General features: G+C 40.1%; 3 protein-coding genes across 3 annotated transcripts; 2 read left to right on the top strand and 1 right to left on the bottom strand.

Moving 5' to 3' along the window:
- Positions 1–364: 364 nt before the first annotated feature.
- EAE98_006293 (uncharacterized protein) lies at positions 365–1,870 on the top strand (the record flags this gene model as incomplete). The annotated part of the gene is made up of 4 exons (XM_038953916.1): positions 365–390; positions 694–946; positions 1,135–1,329; positions 1,409–1,870. The coding sequence occupies 4 exons, from the start codon at positions 365–367 to the stop codon at positions 1,868–1,870; spliced, it is 936 nt and encodes a 311-aa protein (XP_038809706.1).
- A 3,173-nt stretch (positions 1,871–5,043) lies between these two features.
- On the bottom strand, positions 5,044–8,194 carry EAE98_006294 (uncharacterized protein). Its single transcript, XM_038953917.1, has 3 exons — positions 7,362–8,194; positions 6,910–7,224; positions 5,044–6,736 (listed from the first exon to the last, which is right to left on the bottom strand). Exons 1-3 carry the CDS (start codon positions 7,632–7,634, stop codon positions 5,759–5,761), a joined length of 1,566 nt encoding a protein of 521 aa, XP_038809707.1. The 5' UTR covers positions 7,635–8,194; the 3' UTR covers positions 5,044–5,758.
- Positions 8,195–14,738: 6,544 nt separating this feature from the next.
- EAE98_006295 (uncharacterized protein) lies at positions 14,739–16,766 on the top strand (the record flags this gene model as incomplete). Its single annotated transcript, XM_038953918.1, has 1 exon — positions 14,739–16,766. The coding sequence occupies one exon, from the start codon at positions 14,739–14,741 to the stop codon at positions 16,764–16,766; it is 2,028 nt and encodes a 675-aa protein (XP_038809708.1).
- Between the last annotated feature and the right edge of the window lie 588 nt (positions 16,767–17,354).

Genomic DNA, 17,354 nt, shown 5'->3' on the forward strand with positions numbered 1-17,354 from the left:
TACCTAATTAAAGATCTTTCTTTTCATCGAGTTGTTCTTTATCAAATCATACATCTCTTGCTCCTTCCATCCATCCATCCAAACATATTTTGTTTTTCCGTTTCTCTCTTCTCTTTCACAAGTACACTACACCTCAACCTCTCTGTTCCCGCATCTGCATCTACCGCCCTTCTCCCATCTCTGCCTATCACTTTTTCCCTCCGATATCAAAATCAATCAATTGTGTTTCACAAACGCATACCATAACATCCCTAGGACGAGGAGATTAATTCTTTTGATTCGAAGGAATAAAAAGTGAAACTCGTATCTTGTACATCCTTTTCTGTACTATTGGTTTACTTTTTGGGAAAATCATCCGATAGCAATGGCATCCCCTCCATCCCCACCATAGTAAGTTCTATCTATTCTATTCATTTCTTGATTCATTCATTCCAAGTTGTATTCATTCATTCATTCAATCAATCATTCATTCATTCAATCTCTCAATTCCCAAATCCCAAATCATACACACACATTCACATTCACATCATATCAAATCACATCAATCCACCGTATGCATTGGCACATATTCAAAATGCCACGCAACAAATACACGCCGAGCAACTCCATCCCTCCTACCCAAACCCAAGCTTCCCCACGCGAACCCATCCTCCCCTCCAAACCACAAACTCTAACACATTCTTCTCCTTCCAGCGATACCACCGAGGATCCTTTGGCCAGTCAGAAAATGATGCATGGCAATTCCATTCCGGAACCGAGCGAATCCCCCAAATCCCAATTGCATGATGCGATTGAGAGGATTCAGTCGTTGCATAAGAGGAGAGCGCAGATTAAGACGATTTATGAAAATGAGAGACAGTATTTGGATCAGAGGAGTCAGAAGACGAAGAGTAGTTTTGAGGGGTTGATTGTTAGTACGGAGGAACAGATTCAGAGTATTAATGAGGTGAGCTTTTTATTTTTCTTGAACTGTGGATGGAATATGAGCGTGGGGATAGCTTGGTGTGGGATAGCTTGATGTGGGATAGCTTGATATGGGATAGCTTGATGTGGGAATAGTTTGGAGTGGGAATAGTTTGGAGTGGAAGTGAAGAGCTTCAGTCCAGATTTACAGCTTCTAACACCTAAAAATAGTTCCCAGCTTTCGACAGTCATCCAGATTACACAGAGGTTAATGGAAAATTACATTCCGTCGCATTAGACACCAAAGCTCTCTTTCAAAATGTTAATGCTTTGAGTGAGTCTATCATCATGGCATTAGACGCTTGGTATCAAAAAGAAGTCGATAAATGCGCATATGAAATCAAGCTGGCAGAAAAAGACTACAAGGTATGTTATATTCACACTCTTCTCAGCACACCTTCTCCTGGCTCCCCAAATCCCAAATTCAATAACTAACCCCCTCTAGCGCTCCTTCGATACCTGGCAAGACCTCATCAAATCGGGCGATCTCTTCGGCGCATCCGAACCCTTCAAATCATCCGCTCCCCCAAACCCCGGTCCTAGCTCCTCTCGTTCCTCGCACCAATTGCAGGATGGTCCCGATCCCCATATGTACGCGTCTGCTCCGGTTTCCAACCCTAATATTCCCATTCCGCATAAATCCGACACAGTCACTTCGCAGCATAACAGTACTAGACCGCAGAGTAGTAGAAATGCGAGTATAGATATGGGTGCGAACATGAGTGGTGCGATGATGGGTGGAAGTATGAATGGAAGAGGAAATGGAAATGGAAATGCGAATGGAAATGCGAATATGAATGGAGATATGAATTATCCGCCGAATTCAAGTGAGAAGCGATCTGGGGGGAAGAAGAAAACTTTTAGTTGGTTGAGTGGGGGAAGTGGGAATGGGAAATATATTGAGTGAGTGAGTAGTGGTGGTGGTGGTGGTGGTGGTAATGAATGAGAAAGGGGATTGAATCATGCGGATGGATGGATGCGGATAAAATGGCTTGGATGGTTGGACGGAGGGGATATCTTTGTAAATGAATGGCGTGGCGTTTGGGAATACCGTTTATGCATGTGATGTTAAGGCATACATGGAATTGCGAGAAGATGGTACATATAGTGAGAGATGAAGGGATGGATGGAGGCTTCATTTATGTTGTGTTTGTGTTTTTTGGTTTTCGGTTTTTGGCAGAAATGGTAATGATGATGAAATGAAATGATTGCATATGATGGATGTAGAGATTATGTATTTAATTAATGAGGTTATGATTTTTATGATGTTTGTGTGTGTGTGTGTTTAAGTGAATGGAAAGGAATTTTTGGAAGGGGTTTATGATGTGTGGAGTGTGGATTGGGTATAGGATGGGGAGGGGAAAGTATAGGAGGGGAGTGGAAGGGAGTAAAGTGAAGTAGAGTGAAGTAGAGTGAAGTTCTGGTTGTATTGCATTTTATTGCATTGTGCTCTTTTGTAGGTAATGGATGAGAGGGGTAAGAAGGATGATGTGAGAGAGAGGTAGGAAGTGAGATTGGGAAGGGGTAGATAGGGAAAGAGAAAGATGGGATATGAAAGAAAGAGGAGAAGAAGGGAGGGGAGGGGTAGAGGGAGGTGTAAAGAGAAGAGGAAAAGAAGAGGGGGGGTGGGAATGGGAATGTGAGGAGGAAAAGGTGGAGATGGGAAAGGAGAAAGAAAGGTAAGAGGGAGAAGGGGAGGAAGAGGGAGAAGGGGAAGGGAGGAAAGAGGAGGAGGGGAGGAAAGAGGAGGAGAAAAGGGATATTATATGATAGAATTTGGGAAATAGATGAAAGGGAAGAGAAAGTTGAAAGTTGAAAGATGGAAGATGGAAGATGGAATGAAATGTATTGGAGGAAGATGTTTTTTAGGAGTAGATGGGGTGGAGAAGGAGTAGATGGGGTGGAGATGAAGGAGGAAGAGGAGGAAGAGGAGGAAGAGGAGGAAGAGGATTTTGATTTTAATGAGTAGATGATATGGAGGTGATATTAGAGTTAGAGCTAGAGATTGTTTTTTGGGGAGGATAAAGAGGGATTGGGTTTGAGATTGGGTTTATAAGGGTTTATAAGGGTGGTTGAGTGTGAGTGAGTGTGTATAGAGGGCTAAAAATAAAGGATTGGAATTTAGAGTAGGAAGAGGGGAGATTGAAGGGGATAGAGGAGAGTGGAGAGGGGATAGAGATGAAGATGGAGATGTCACGAAGTCATATTGATTCTAATCTATTTCTATCCTGTTTTATTACTATGTATAGGTATGAAAGTAAAGTAGAATATAAAGTAAAGTAGAACTTCTAGTTTTATCTCTTAGTCTTTTAGTCTTTTAAGTTTTTAATTTTTAGTTTTTAGTTTTTAGTTTACTGATAGAATTTCTGAATATTTTTAAATAATTTTATGAATGGAGATTTGAAATTTGGAAGTGAAAATGAAAATGAAAATGTGAATGTGAATGTGAATGTGAATGAGAATGAGAATGGAAATGAGAATAAAAGTAGAATTATTTAGTGTAATGATAGGGGATTAGAGTTTGGGAATATGAGAATGAGAAGAGTAGAGTTGAAATGGAATAATATTATTAGAGTTGGATTTATTAGTAGATAGTATTTAGTAGATAGTTGGATTTTAAGGGGGAGGAGGAGGTGGTTTAGGATTAAGATATTTGAGTAGAGAGTGGAGAGTGAGGAGAGAATGAAGAAGGAGCGGATGAAGAGGAGGAGGAAGATCGTAGTTTAGAATAGAGGGAATGGGGTATAGAGATATAAAAATGTAAATTTGGAATTCAGGAATTGGAGAGAGAGCGAGTGAGAAAGATGAGAGATCAGAGATAGAATAATAAGGAATTAGAATTAGGGAAGAAAGAAATAGAAGAAAATCTGAATTCTTGATAACTGAATTTAAAATTTGAAATTCAAGATTTGAGGACTTGGAGTTTGAGATTCTTAGTTATAAATATTTATAAATATTTATAGATGTTAGAGTAGATGATAATATTTAAGGGATTTAACTTATTTATTTGAGATTAAGAGATATAATTGAGTTTACAAATTTATAATTGAGATTGAGATTAGGAATAGATTTGAATTTGTATTTGAGTTTATTATTTTTAATTAAAAAGAGAAGATTGAATTAAGAAAGAGAAATAGAGAGAAAGGAGAAGAGGAGAATGAGAATAGTGGGTTGGGAATAAAGAGAGAAGGGGAGGGAATAGGGAATAGAGAGGAGAGGAGAGGGGGGATAGAGAATAAAAAGAAGAGAATAGATAATAAAGAATATAGAAATGAAATAGAATTATGTATATAGAACAGAAACAAGAATAGAAATAAGAATAATAATAAAAATAGTAATAAGAATAAGAAATAAAAAATCAAAGACAGAGAATAGATAGGAATAGAATTGAGATTGAGATTGAGAATAGAAATAGAAATAGAAATAGAAATAGAAATAGAAATAGAATAGAAATAGAATAGAAATAGAAATAGAAATAGAAAATAGAAATAGAAATAGAAATAGAATAGAAATAGATAGATAGAATAGAGATAGAAATAGAAATAGAATCGAAATAGAGAAATAGACATACAGAAATATACCACATATAGACATAGATTTATCTAATACTAGGTTAGATAATATAGATTTATATACTATATATTTATAATATATCTATATAATATATATTTATATAATATATATTATATAATCTATATTCTATCATATATATCTATATTAAATATATAAATATAGATACCTAATTATTTATTTACTTCATTCATTCATTTCATTAGCCTCTACTCTCTATCCATATCAGCTATGAATATGATATCTAATTCATCTAATTCATACACCCCCCTCCCCTCATCTATCCTCCCTCATCTACCATCTACCCATCTATCCTCCCTCATCTATCTCTCTTCATCTGCCTATCTATCTATCTACCCATCTGCCCATCTATCTATCTATCGATACAATTAGCATCCCATCCCCATCCAATAATAACATATGAATGGATATCCATAACCCTTGAGAAAGAAGCTCTCATTCCATTCCATTCCATTCCATCGGGATTAGGAAAAATTCTTTCCTCTCTTCGCGTAAGAGGGAAAGAGGGAAAGAGGGAAAGAGGGAAAGAGGGAAAGAGGGAAAGAGGGAAAGAGGGAAAGAGGGAAAGAGGGAAAGAGGGAAAGTTGATGAATAACAAAGGAAGATGAAACGAAGATGAAGATGGAAATGAAAATGAGATGGAGATGAAAAAAATTCCTTCCTTAAATTCAACTCTGATTGTTCTATCTTTCTTTTGTGTGAGAGAGAGAGAGAGGAATAGAAAGGAACAGAAAGGAATAGAAAGGAACAGAGAGGAACAGAGAGGAACAAGAACAGAGAGGAACAAGAAAAGAGATGAAGAAGAAGAGGAACACAAGATATACTCAATCAACTTATTAATTGACTAACGAGTCAAAATAGCTTTAATTTTATTTAATCGAATGAATATTACATTTCTCCGAGGTTGGATGAGATGGGTAAAAGGATGATGAGAAGATGAGAAAGAAGAAAGTTTAGAAATGAAGTATGTTTGTCTTTTTGTTTGGCTATCCGTTTGGTTATCCATTTGGCTATCCACCCATCCACCCATCCACCCATCCATCAATTCTCCATTCTCAATCCCTCCTACCCATCCATCTCCATCCACCAGCTGCGCTGCACAAGAACCAGAAATAATCTCCCAAAGCAAAAATCAATGAAAGCCCGCGCGTTGAATTAGTCTCGAAGCGAAAGGTATAAGACGCCACCGAAAAAAAAGAGTCATCTAAACATTATCGGAACGCGAAATGGGTTCATGAGCATTCAATTCATGACCACCACCCAACTTCTCCTCATGACCTTCAGGAACCACATCTGCGAGTGTTTCATCGGTGCCTTGTAAATCTTCTTCAACGGTAACGGTATCCTTGATTCTCAAAAAGATAACAGGAGCAGCGATGACGCAAGACACGGAGAGGATAACCCAATTGCTGATGAACTCATCGTGGTAGGAAAGTTTCTTAGCATCCAATGCCCACATGACGGCACCACCAGCTGATTGAATACCCTTGTAAAAACCGACATAATTGGCAGATTTACGACCAGAGTTAGAGAGGGCACCCATGAACCAGTAAACCGATCCTTGCCATGCGGAGTCGAAGAATCCATAAAAGATGTAGAGGAACATGGGACCAATGTATTTTTTGCCTCCATCAGTCCAGTCGACTGGAATATAGTCTCCGGTAGCCGAGTTGGTGCTCTCACGAGTATAGGTTTTTTCGAAAGCATATCCACCACCCCAAGTAATCATGGTGATGGAGAAGAGAAGAGCGAGAGCGGACTTTGCACGAACCGAACGACGGAAGTTACCAGCATCGAGACCGAAACCGAAGATGATGGCGCCGAAAATTTGTGCAGTCCAGTATAAAACGTTGTTGAGAGCACGAGTACGGGTATTGAAAACTGCGGCGTTGATTCCATTTTGTTGATAAGTGTAAAACCAATTGGAAGCCCAGAACATGGGGAAGAGGAGGATGATGAATGGTTCTTGAACAATGGTGTCATAAAGACCGATGAATTCGGATTTCCAGGATGGATGCTTCATGAGAACAACTTTGGTACCATCAGGTCGAACAATATCATCGGCGTTACATAAAAAGAGGGCAAGAACAGCACCGGCGAACATGAGAATGATGAATGCGATGTAAGTTCCATCGGTGACAGTACTGTTGGTCTTGACATTGATATTTTGACCAAGTGGGATCTAAACGAATGTTAGTGTGTGGTCTTCTGAGGTTTATTAGAAGTGCCTCAAGTGAGGTCTTCTCCCGCCCTGAAACTTCAAATAAGAAGAAACAGAGAAGTCGGGGAAAGCAAATCAAGTTATAGATAAACTCGATTGCATATAAGGTGAACGAAAAGTATATCAAAACTTACCAAAGCACCAAGAACAGCACCAAAGTTAAAAACCGCCCAGAAAACACCAAAGTATTTTCCTTTATCGCCTTCATATGGATAAGAAACCATGATGGTTCCTTGCGCAGTCCACAACAGACCAGCACAAACACCAAGAAGTGCACCGGCGAAGATGTTAAAGCCACCCACGTTTGCGTGAACCGAGGCGAGGAGAGAAATTGCATAAATACAATATCCAATACCACCAAAGGCCAAACAAGTCTTGATACCCAATTTATTGACGAAAGTTCCACCGAAGAAAGCGAAGACTGCAAAGGTGGAGTAGAGAGCGGTGTTCTAGAAAATCTCATGTTAGTAAGAAATTCGTGACTTTGGAACGTCTTGATTTTATATGGGGAAATTCCATCATCATGGCTGTCAAGAGAGACCATCAAATTCGAGGAAGCATCAAAGCAAAAGAATAAATAACTCACCATATGATCTGCAAGAGTAGGATCTGCTTTTCCACCACCACCAAGACCACCGAGCGCATTAAACATACCAGGACAGAGGAAGCAGACGAATGCAACCATGGTAAGTTGAACTCGAGGAGATGCATACCAAAAGGTCATGCCAAGGAATCGACGATGCTTGTACTTCCATCCTTGCTGATCGACGGCGGTAGTAGGAGTATTGGTGCGGAAATCGACATTATCTTGAACTGAGGCAACCTCTGGGGAATGCGCATGCGCAGCTTCTTTCTCCATATTGAATGGACGAATGGAGAATTATTGTTTGGGGATATCAGGTATGATGGATGTTATTGAGAAAGAGTGTAACGTAAGTTGAGGAATCGATGTGGAAGGAAAAGACGGTGGATGGGCGAAGAAGTTGTTTGTTGTGGGAGAGATTTGAAGGGGAGAGATTTGAGAAGTTGTGGGAAGAAACTCTTATGCAAATTACTTGCTGCGGTAGAGATTTTTTTGTCCCAGCCGTCGTGAAGAAAAGATTCACTCTTAGTGCGTCTTCCAATCCTCGATACGTACGATCCAATCACCTTGTTGACCTGTACACAAATAAAAGTGATACAAAAGGTATCAAGCCGTTCCCAAGCGTCAAGCCGTTTTTCCGATGAGATTGGCAACAAATCTACGGTGAATATTAAGATTTGCCTTGTCTCGTCTTTCACAGCCTGGGAAAGTGAATCGGAATGAGAATATCTATCTATTCAGGTCGGCGAATAAAGTGAGGGCTAAATGAAGTGACGTTGAGGCGAAGTGAGGTGAGGTAAGGCGAGGTAAGGCGAGGTAAGGCGAGGTCAAAGTGATATTATACTTCTCAACCTATGAAGCACTAGCAACAACTACATCGTATATCAACCACGATGCAGTTCTTAAACTACTTATATATGCAGCATCTTCATTCGTAACCCCTACCTGTCCCTGCACTGTGCATCCACAATTATATTCCCCCATGTTTTTCGAGATTCGATGTTGGAATCCATCACCCACCAAGCGTGGTTCTGGATTTAGTCATAAGTTTGATGTAGGGTAGGATGGATGTGTGAGGATGTGATGATCACTGATACGTTATCTATCTTTGCCCGCCAATTCTTTTTTTCTTTTTTTCTTTCCTCTCCTCTCTCAAAGGAGTAATCTCATGCACGACTTATCAAAGCCCCGGCGGTTTAATTGGAGCTTGGGCTGGGCTGGTCAGTGAGAAATGATTCAAATTAGTAACTTTCTCCGCACGATAATTGACATGGGGAAGGGAAGGGAAGCGATTTGACTGGTGAGAAATGTAATAATAAGTGTAGGGAAGTGTGTAGGGGAGTGAAGACTGGATGGAGTAAGAGACGTATAAAAGAATCTTGAATCATGGGATTTGTTGAATGGAATGAATGGATTGTATGGATTGATAGGATTAAAATGATTGATTCCTTAGTAATTAAGCTTACAATCTACACCACTTGATCCAAAGCTGGAGAATACTTTCTTCATTTGGGAATCTACAGGAAGTTCCAAGTCCCCAGTCCAAGGTCTACGATCCACAGAGCAATATCCAACCTCCAACATCTAATATCCAATATCCAATATACAACATCCCATATCCAACATCCAAAATTGTGAGAACAACAGTAACAACTCCCATCAACCATACAGACCAAAATGCGGGGCAAGGGTTCCAGTGGATCCATGGGACTTGACCTTTTGAATTGATTCTTGGCTGCATGAAAAAATCTCTGGGTTTAACCCTCAACGGATGGTTGCATGGCATACTACATTGAATGGGGGTTGGAGAGTTCATCTTACCACCCATTTGAAGATGCTGATCATTCTATGTAACGTATGATATTAATATTGAGAGGAAGGAAGGAAGAAGAAGGAGAAGAAGGAGAAGAAGAAGAAGAAGAAGAAGAAGAAGAAGAAGAACCGGTAGTATGCCTTTCCACTCTTTGTAATTAATGGATGGGATGGGATGGGATGGAATGGAATGGAATACTTGGGATGAGTTTCAGATAGGGCCAGATGTTCATTTGATCTTTGGTATCGTATCAGGATTGGTATCAGTCGTGATATCAATATCGATATCGATATCAGTATCTCTCGAGTATCAACACCCACACCGTGAGGAAACAAAATAGTGGAGAACGTAGTAATCCATATCACGATATCAAAACCCAACTGATTGGAAATAAGTCGAGTATGGTATCACCTATCTAGTATCTAGTATCTAGTATCTAGTATCTAGTATCTAGTATCTAGTATCTAGTATCTATAAATTCCAGATAGATCAACTAATAGAAACGTCTCATCGTCGTCCATCTACCAAAAACCCATGAATTGAACTGATGTATGTATGTATGTATGTACAAATCTTAGCAATCTAGAATTCACGAGATAAATATCAATTAAATACACCAACCATGTCTCATCTTTTTATCGGTCTATCAGTCTATCAGTCTATCATCTATCGTCTCATCGTTTATCCTTTCATCACCGCTCCATCCAATCCCATCCCCATATCTCCTACCCATCACACCGTGGATTCTCGCCCGAATGCCTGGTACCACATCACATATCACAATCCATCCGGCCCTATTTGCAACTTTCCCCTGGTGTGCTGGTGAGGTGGTGGTGATGGTTGCAGCCGATGAATTATTTCCCTCCGTCCCTACGATACTCACCTCATGATTGCCATCTGGCAATTCTGTATCTATCCGAAGAATGATCAGAATATTTTTCTTTCTCTGCAGTGTCGGTCCATTTGCTTCGTTCGTATAAGAATGAAGTTTTGTGGACTAGGTATGAATTGAATGGTCTACAAATCTTTGGCGTGTTGGTTGTTGGATATCGATCTAATAGAATAAGAGACACTAGATAGCCAGAACTCAATTTAAGCATTTCATTTGGTCTGCTCGGTATTTCACATTCTCTTTTTCAAGACTTGCCGTACTCCGTCGCATCCTCGGAATTGGCTGGCTGGCTTTCCTTCCATAGGTAATCGAATAGCTAGTACGTACCTAGGTAGGTATAGCTAGATTTATAATTATCCCATGGGTACGAGACCATGCTTCCTTTCTAGGAAATGAACAGAAGGGACTCGTATCTAAAGTTCTGACTGCAGCCCAAAACACGGAAGGTCCACTGGTTCTCACCACTCTCCCGAACTTTTCATCCTTCCTTTCAAGTTCCAAGCACTGGTGAATGCAATCCAATTAACGCAAGAGAAATATTCATACATATACGGAGTATATCCATCCCGAGAAATCATAAGCAGGCATGCGTAACAAACATCGCCATCGGAACGAGCACGAGACAAAAATAAGGATCCCTAATCGCACAGGAAGCGATGACTGGAAATCTGCGATCCATTGGTTCTATGCTCATCATCGTGTCTCACTCCTTCAAGTTTAAGTCAGCCCATGCCAAATATTACATGTCCAAATCATTGCGATTCAACGTCCCACGTACGAGCCACATTCATGATGGATTGATGATCCCGAGCCGGATAGACGTCTATCATTATGTATGTAGGTATGTATGTATATGTATGTAGGTATACTCTCACCATAAATGATAAGGCTCGACGCTTGAGTCATGGGAAATTTCAATTTCATGGTAATATGGTGATAGAATCATTCAAAATTTTATTTACCTACCTACGATACCTAGGGAATTATAATTAATGCGATTTGCTATCCACTCTCTTTGTACATGAATGAATAATCCATTCTATCATTCTATCATTCTATCAATCATTCAATCTATCAATCCTCAATCCATCCCTCCCTCCCTTCCTCCCCATCCTCACCCTCGCCCTCGCCCTCACCTCCCAAGACAAGACCCCCAATGTTACAATCAACAAGTGGATCCCTCTCCATACATAAAACCTCACGTTCCCATCCCAAAAGCGATGTTACACTCACCCACCCCATCCAATCCAACCTCATCCCATCCAATCCAACCTCATCCCATCCCATCCCATCCTCCCAAATTCCAATTCCAATTCTAATTCCAATGAATCATATTTACAATTATCGATAATGGGAATACATACCTACTAGGTAGGTAGTATAATGGTTCGTTTCTATTGTATGTATATATGTATGTATATATGATATATTCTACAAGGTAGCTTGATAGTGATAGTTCACCGCCGTCTCTCCCTTTCATATCATATCATATCATTTCCTATCCTGTCCTTGTACGGAGTACTCGTGAGAGTACTTCGTACTTGCTTTACAACATTTATTTATATACATGTATATGAATGAATGGATACCTAGTAGGTATCCAATACAAATTCCCAATCCCAAATTCACACGCTCAGGACAGGACAGAAAACAAAAGCCCTCGGATACGAATCACATGAGATGAATATGAATATCTAGGTAGGTATGAATGATGGTTGATTGGGAGATGGGAGATATCGTATCGTGTTGTAAGGTTACTAATAACCTTACCCGACACCATTTATTTTCTCGATTCTCCGATTTCTTCATATCTACCGAGTATATTCTATTACATAGGTAGCTTCCTTATTTCAATTCATTTCATTCATTCCATTCATTGCATATCGCATTACTATACTGAGGTACAGTATATATAGTACAAGTACTCACAGTACACACTCACAATACAATACAGTACAATACAGAACAAATACCTATATCCATATCCACAAAATTAACTTAAAGTACCTATCTACCTACCTACCTACCTACCTACCTACCTAATATCATTACTCCATCCATAAACTTCTCCAGAGTGGTGGAGCCTCACAATCCATCTCTCTCGATAACTTGACCACCAATTTTCCACGATATACTACTTACTTACTACAATACCTAATACATACATAGGTACTTGTAGATAGGTAAATGCAACACACGAACCAGAAATTATTTTGCGCACAGAGTCGCGGAGGTCTTTCCTGGTGTTGAGTTTTTGTCGACGGGGTGGATGAGGATGCGGATGAGGTATGAGGATAAGGATGAGGTATGATGTTCATGATGGTTGGTTTGTGTTGTGTTATATTATATTATTATATTATAATACATCATGTATCCTTGTATAGTTACATCGGGTTACTTACTTACTTACTTACTTACCGTATCGTATCGTGTCGTATGGCTTGCTTGGTGGATCGAGAGGTTGCAACTTGCCATGCCATGGATGTGTGATATGGGGTAGCTGATGGGGCTTGTCTGGGAATTGTCTTGGTAAATTGAGGCTTGGCTTGAGACTGGGATTGAGGCTGGGCTTAGATGGTTGTGGATGGTTTCTTGGAGTGCCCAGGTGGAGTGCGTGGGTGTGTGATGTTTGTTGTGTGATGTTTATTGTGTGATGTTTGTTGTGTGATGTTTGTTGTGTGATGTTTGTTGTATAATGTTTGTTGTGTAATGTTTGTTGTGTGATGTTTGTTGTGATATATATGTGTGTAAGTGGATGAGGATGGGATGGGATGGGATGGGATGGGATGGGATGGGATGGGATGGGATGGGTGGTTGAGTTTATGATGATGTTTTCGATTTAGATCTATATTTATATTGAGATTCTAAACTTCTTTTCATACCTGTTTGTCTGTCTGTCTGTCTGTCTGTCCGTCTATCCAGCATTCAGTACCTCATCTAACTGAACATTTCCAAGGTTTCCAAAACGGTAGATATCGATACAGCATCGAGATTCCTTTCATCATACTATCATATCTATATCCTTCTGCATCATTTCATTACAATTTTCATACCATTTCCTCACTCTTCCTCTCTCTTGCGTTTGCATAGATGCTCACATTATTCTCTCTTCTCTTCTCTTATATGTAATATAATATAATATAATACAATACAATACAATTTAGCAATCTTTTCTATTTTTTGTCCGATTCATGGAATGATGGAGATGCAAGTGTGTTTGTTTTTGTATTTATATTTATATCTATATCTACATCATGCGAGAGGATAGCTATAATAGGAAGTTACCAGCTGGTAGGAAGTATAGCTCTTGGTTTCTCAGTGAATTTGATGGAACGCGGAATTTGTGAAGGGGAAAGGAATGAGGTGGGTTTGGTATATGGTATATGGTTGATGGGTGATGGTTGGATTGTAGATTTGGAATCTTGTATCGATTTGAGAAAATGTCTGGATTGTTGGAGGATGAATGGTTGCGGGAGAGGATTGGATGAGTTCTGTAGGATTTCTTAGATGGGGGAAAGGGGGAGGAGAGGAGAGGAGAGGAAGTCTGATTATCTTGTGGTAATGAGGATGGAGTTGAGGTTTTGATTTAGTTTGATTTAATTTGATTTGAGTTGAGTTGAGTTGAGCTAGGCAGACAGCCAGATGAGTAATTTATATTGATTTCTCTTGTCTGAATAGCTGTGCATTGGTTGTGGATGGAGGGGAGGAGAGTTCTGTGACCTCTTTCTGTCTGTGATATTTCTGTTTCTGTTACACATGCAGATATCGGATTTGAGATGGAAAGTTGTTACTATTCGGGAATATTTAATCAGGTGATTTTGTTTTGTTTTTTGGAGTAATGGATTATGGGTCTAATAGGTGGGTGATGAGAATATCGAAGATGGTTGAGATTCAAGGGGTGAGATTGGTATGGTATGATGGAAGACAGGGCTAGCCTTCGCTTTTGTCTGAGTGTGAATATAAAGACTTTGAACTTGAGTCTATGTTCATATAGTAATTCATATGAGCGTCTTGATCCCTTTGTGTTGGCGTTTGGGGGAAGTTGTGAATGAATCTATCTATCTATGTGTGAGGAAGTAATGTTGAAGTTGTGGTTAATTGATATATCTAGCTGCATTGGTATTAAGCAATGCTTCCTCAATTATCGTTCGTGTTTTCTGTAAGTTCATGAGAAAAGAGATTTGAAAGGGATCACGTGATAGTAGAATTGATTTCTTGCGAGTTGTGGTTGTGGAGGGGTTCGAATGTGCTTCGAATTTGCAGTAGCGTGAGATTGGTCAGCACCCCATTTCATGAGTTTTGTTATCGTTCTGGATTACAATAAGCTAGCTTATACGCAGAGTAAGATAATTATGATGATTGATGAACGTCATTGTTCCTATTCCTTCATAGATTTCTCAAGACAGAAATGGAATGAAGGAATTGCGATGCAGGCTTGTGAGAACACATCTACTGATGTCGGTTTGAGGACACATAATACCCAAATCATGGGGCATAGTTGCCTAATAGGATGAGATGATGAGAGAAACGTCTATAAATACAGAAAGTATCAGCGCGATAATGATCAAACTGCTCAGTATCATTAATGTTCATCATGGCGTCTTCGTGTGGTCATACCTTTCCTCGCTCGAGTATGCTACTTCTCGTGGTTTTGTTCTTTTTGATCATACAGACAATGGCTCAAGAGGCTTTTGATGAACAAGACGACCTGACGGCACTTGAAGAAGAATTGACATATTTTGAAAAATCGGATATGGGTCTGTCAGATGAAATCTATATTTCTTCACCAAGAGCATTCAAACCAGAATCGCCAGAGAAATACCAAAACCTTCACATCTATTTCGAGGGCCCAGATGAAGCACCGTATTCCAACGAAGTACTTCAATTCTTCAATCAACCCACATCCACCGAATACAGGAAAGCAGTCCAAACATTCGAAATTACAGGTTACTATGAAAGTCACATCCAACGCGCAAATTGGACCGGCATTACATATCTCCTTACCAATCTTCCCAATCTCTCAATAGTGCACTGGAAAATTTCTAAAGCTATCTGCCCCGAGATACTCTCCAATCTCAGCATAACGAATCCAGATGCCCGCATTTACTTGCACGATCTTCCCCCCACGGGAGATCCCAATGATCATCATTACGAAGCCTCAGGTGATTCTATTGCCACTATAAATCATCTAAATGAAGATGCCCGTTCGATCCTTGGGTCTCCGTTATTATATTCCCTCAATGCCGATATTATAGATTCCTACTGGTCAGATCCAGCGTCGATGCAGATTCTTTTCGAAATCCTGCGCTCCAATCCGCCGAATATGCGAGAATTGCAGTTGAGGTTTTTGCAACAAGGATGTGAGGTTGGTAATCAGGTTGAGGCATTTCCTTTCCTTTCGAGCAAATTCAATACCGATCAGGAAAATATGACATCGATACAATTTCCCCCGCTGGAAAAATTGGTCATCGGCGGATATGATTTTGAGGAATCGCCTGATGGTGGAAGTGGATGGTATGAAACGCCCGAAATCGATTGGCGGACACTTCTCGAGTTTCCTTGGAATATACTCCCAATGTGGTTTATTAATTGGTTGGGAGAGTCTCATTTGAGATCTGTGTGGGACGCTATTCGTTATATACCGCTTGAGCGACTACCTTCTCCTGATGGGGTGTCGAATTTGGCTGTGTGGTTAAAAGTTATGGATTGGTCTAAATTGAAGACTTTGCATATGACACGTCCTGGTCCGGTCGCGATTCAGGAATTGGGGATTATGGGTGCATTAAATGGATTGAAAGAGCTGAAAATCGACGGAATGAAAAGTCTGCGGGAATATGACATAGAATCGGAATGGGAAATAGTAGTGGATTTTCTGGACGATATAGCGAGTAACGGGACAAGTCTTACATCTCTTTGGATCCGTGATATTCCGTTCCCGAAAATGATGAACGGCAACAATGCAGCAACTGAACATAAAGCTACGGAGAAATTGCTGGGTGCCTTATCACAACATACGAATCTCACAAAGCTTCACTTGTACGATGGAATTCAATTTTCCTCTTCGGGATCGTCTTCGCAATTGCCGAAGCAATTTCCCATACTGGTTTCTGCTCTTAATTTGTCGTCGATTGAAGATCTCGCGATTGATATACCGTCACTCCCCGGTTCCAATTCCTCAAACTCCGAGAATGGCAATTTGAAGACTGATGGAATTGATCCGGAAATTTCAGATAAAGAGATGTATAAAGATTTCACTCCCTTGACTCAAAATTCTCGGTTGAAGAGCGTGGAATTCCATGTTCCAGCACCTGAATGCTGGAGGCATCAATTTAAACTTGTTCCAGAATCAGGGATACAGGACAGAAATTATAGTAAGCCGGGGCATAAAGCGGATGTATTGGAAGTGGAGAGATGTGAGAAGGAAGAGGAAGAGTTGGGGAAGAGCACGAGGAGATTGCTTGAGTGGATGAATGAGGAGAGAGAAAGGGTCGGGGAAGATGCGATTAGAAGTTTGAGAGTTGTGGTGGGGGAGGAGGTGGGTGGAGGGAAGGAGGGGGTGGAGTTGGAGATGTTGGGAACATCGGCGGGTTTTGAATTCACGGGGAAGTGTGGGGTTTGGGAATGTTGGATCGAGGAGGGAGCAGCGGTGCCAAAGTGTAAAGGGGGGAGGAGATGGTGGGACTATGGAATCTGGGGGTGGTAGGTATGTGCTAAAACATTTCAATGTGTTGGACGAATAATGAAGGGTAGGAGCCATGAAAGAGGAATCTAAGATTGCATTAACAGACCGAGTAATTTAATTTTGATTGTTATTATAATTCGATTTCGAACACGTACGTAACTCCTCGCCAGTAGACTCGGAGAGTCTTTCGATTCTTTTCGCGGGATATGAATATGAATGAGACCGGTGGGGCTTATGACGCTACATATGTGGTGGCATAATATCAATATAGTCAGTACTTTTCAGAAGAGAGTACTGCAGCTAAACTTTGAATTGAAGCATATTCCAAAGAACCATATGAGAGTTACATGGCCGATATCATAGAACTAAATGAATATATTTGATCATATAGGATCAATACAAGGAAGACATCGGGCAAGCAAATTTGAAACGAAATCCAAAAAAACCCCCCACTTTCCAAATGTACCAGGGAGCAATCATTAATAGACTGTTTTAATCAATTCAGAAATCGATATTATACAGATTGAATACGATATTGTATATTTGAAGTGATCTGTATTCTCTTTGACCCTACAAGTAAATGATACTCGGCGGCAAATTGACTATGAG

This window comes from Botrytis deweyae (genome assembly GCF_014898535.1).
Source record: "Botrytis deweyae strain B1 chromosome Unknown BDEW_013, whole genome shotgun sequence".
Lineage (NCBI taxonomy): Eukaryota > Fungi > Ascomycota > Leotiomycetes > Helotiales > Sclerotiniaceae > Botrytis > Botrytis deweyae.

Coding starts and splice junctions, on each gene's coding strand:
- EAE98_006294 (XM_038953917.1), bottom strand. CDS start 7,634: ATGGAGAAAGAAGCTGCGCATGCGCATTCCCCAGAGGTTGCCTCAGTT. Junction 7,225..7,361: donor CTACTCTTGCAGATCATATG/GTGAGTTATTTA, acceptor GAGATTTTCTAG/AACACCGCTCTCTACTCCAC. Junction 6,737..6,909: donor GTGCTGTTCTTGGTGCTTTG/GTAAGTTTTGAT, acceptor ACATTCGTTTAG/ATCCCACTTGGTCAAAATAT.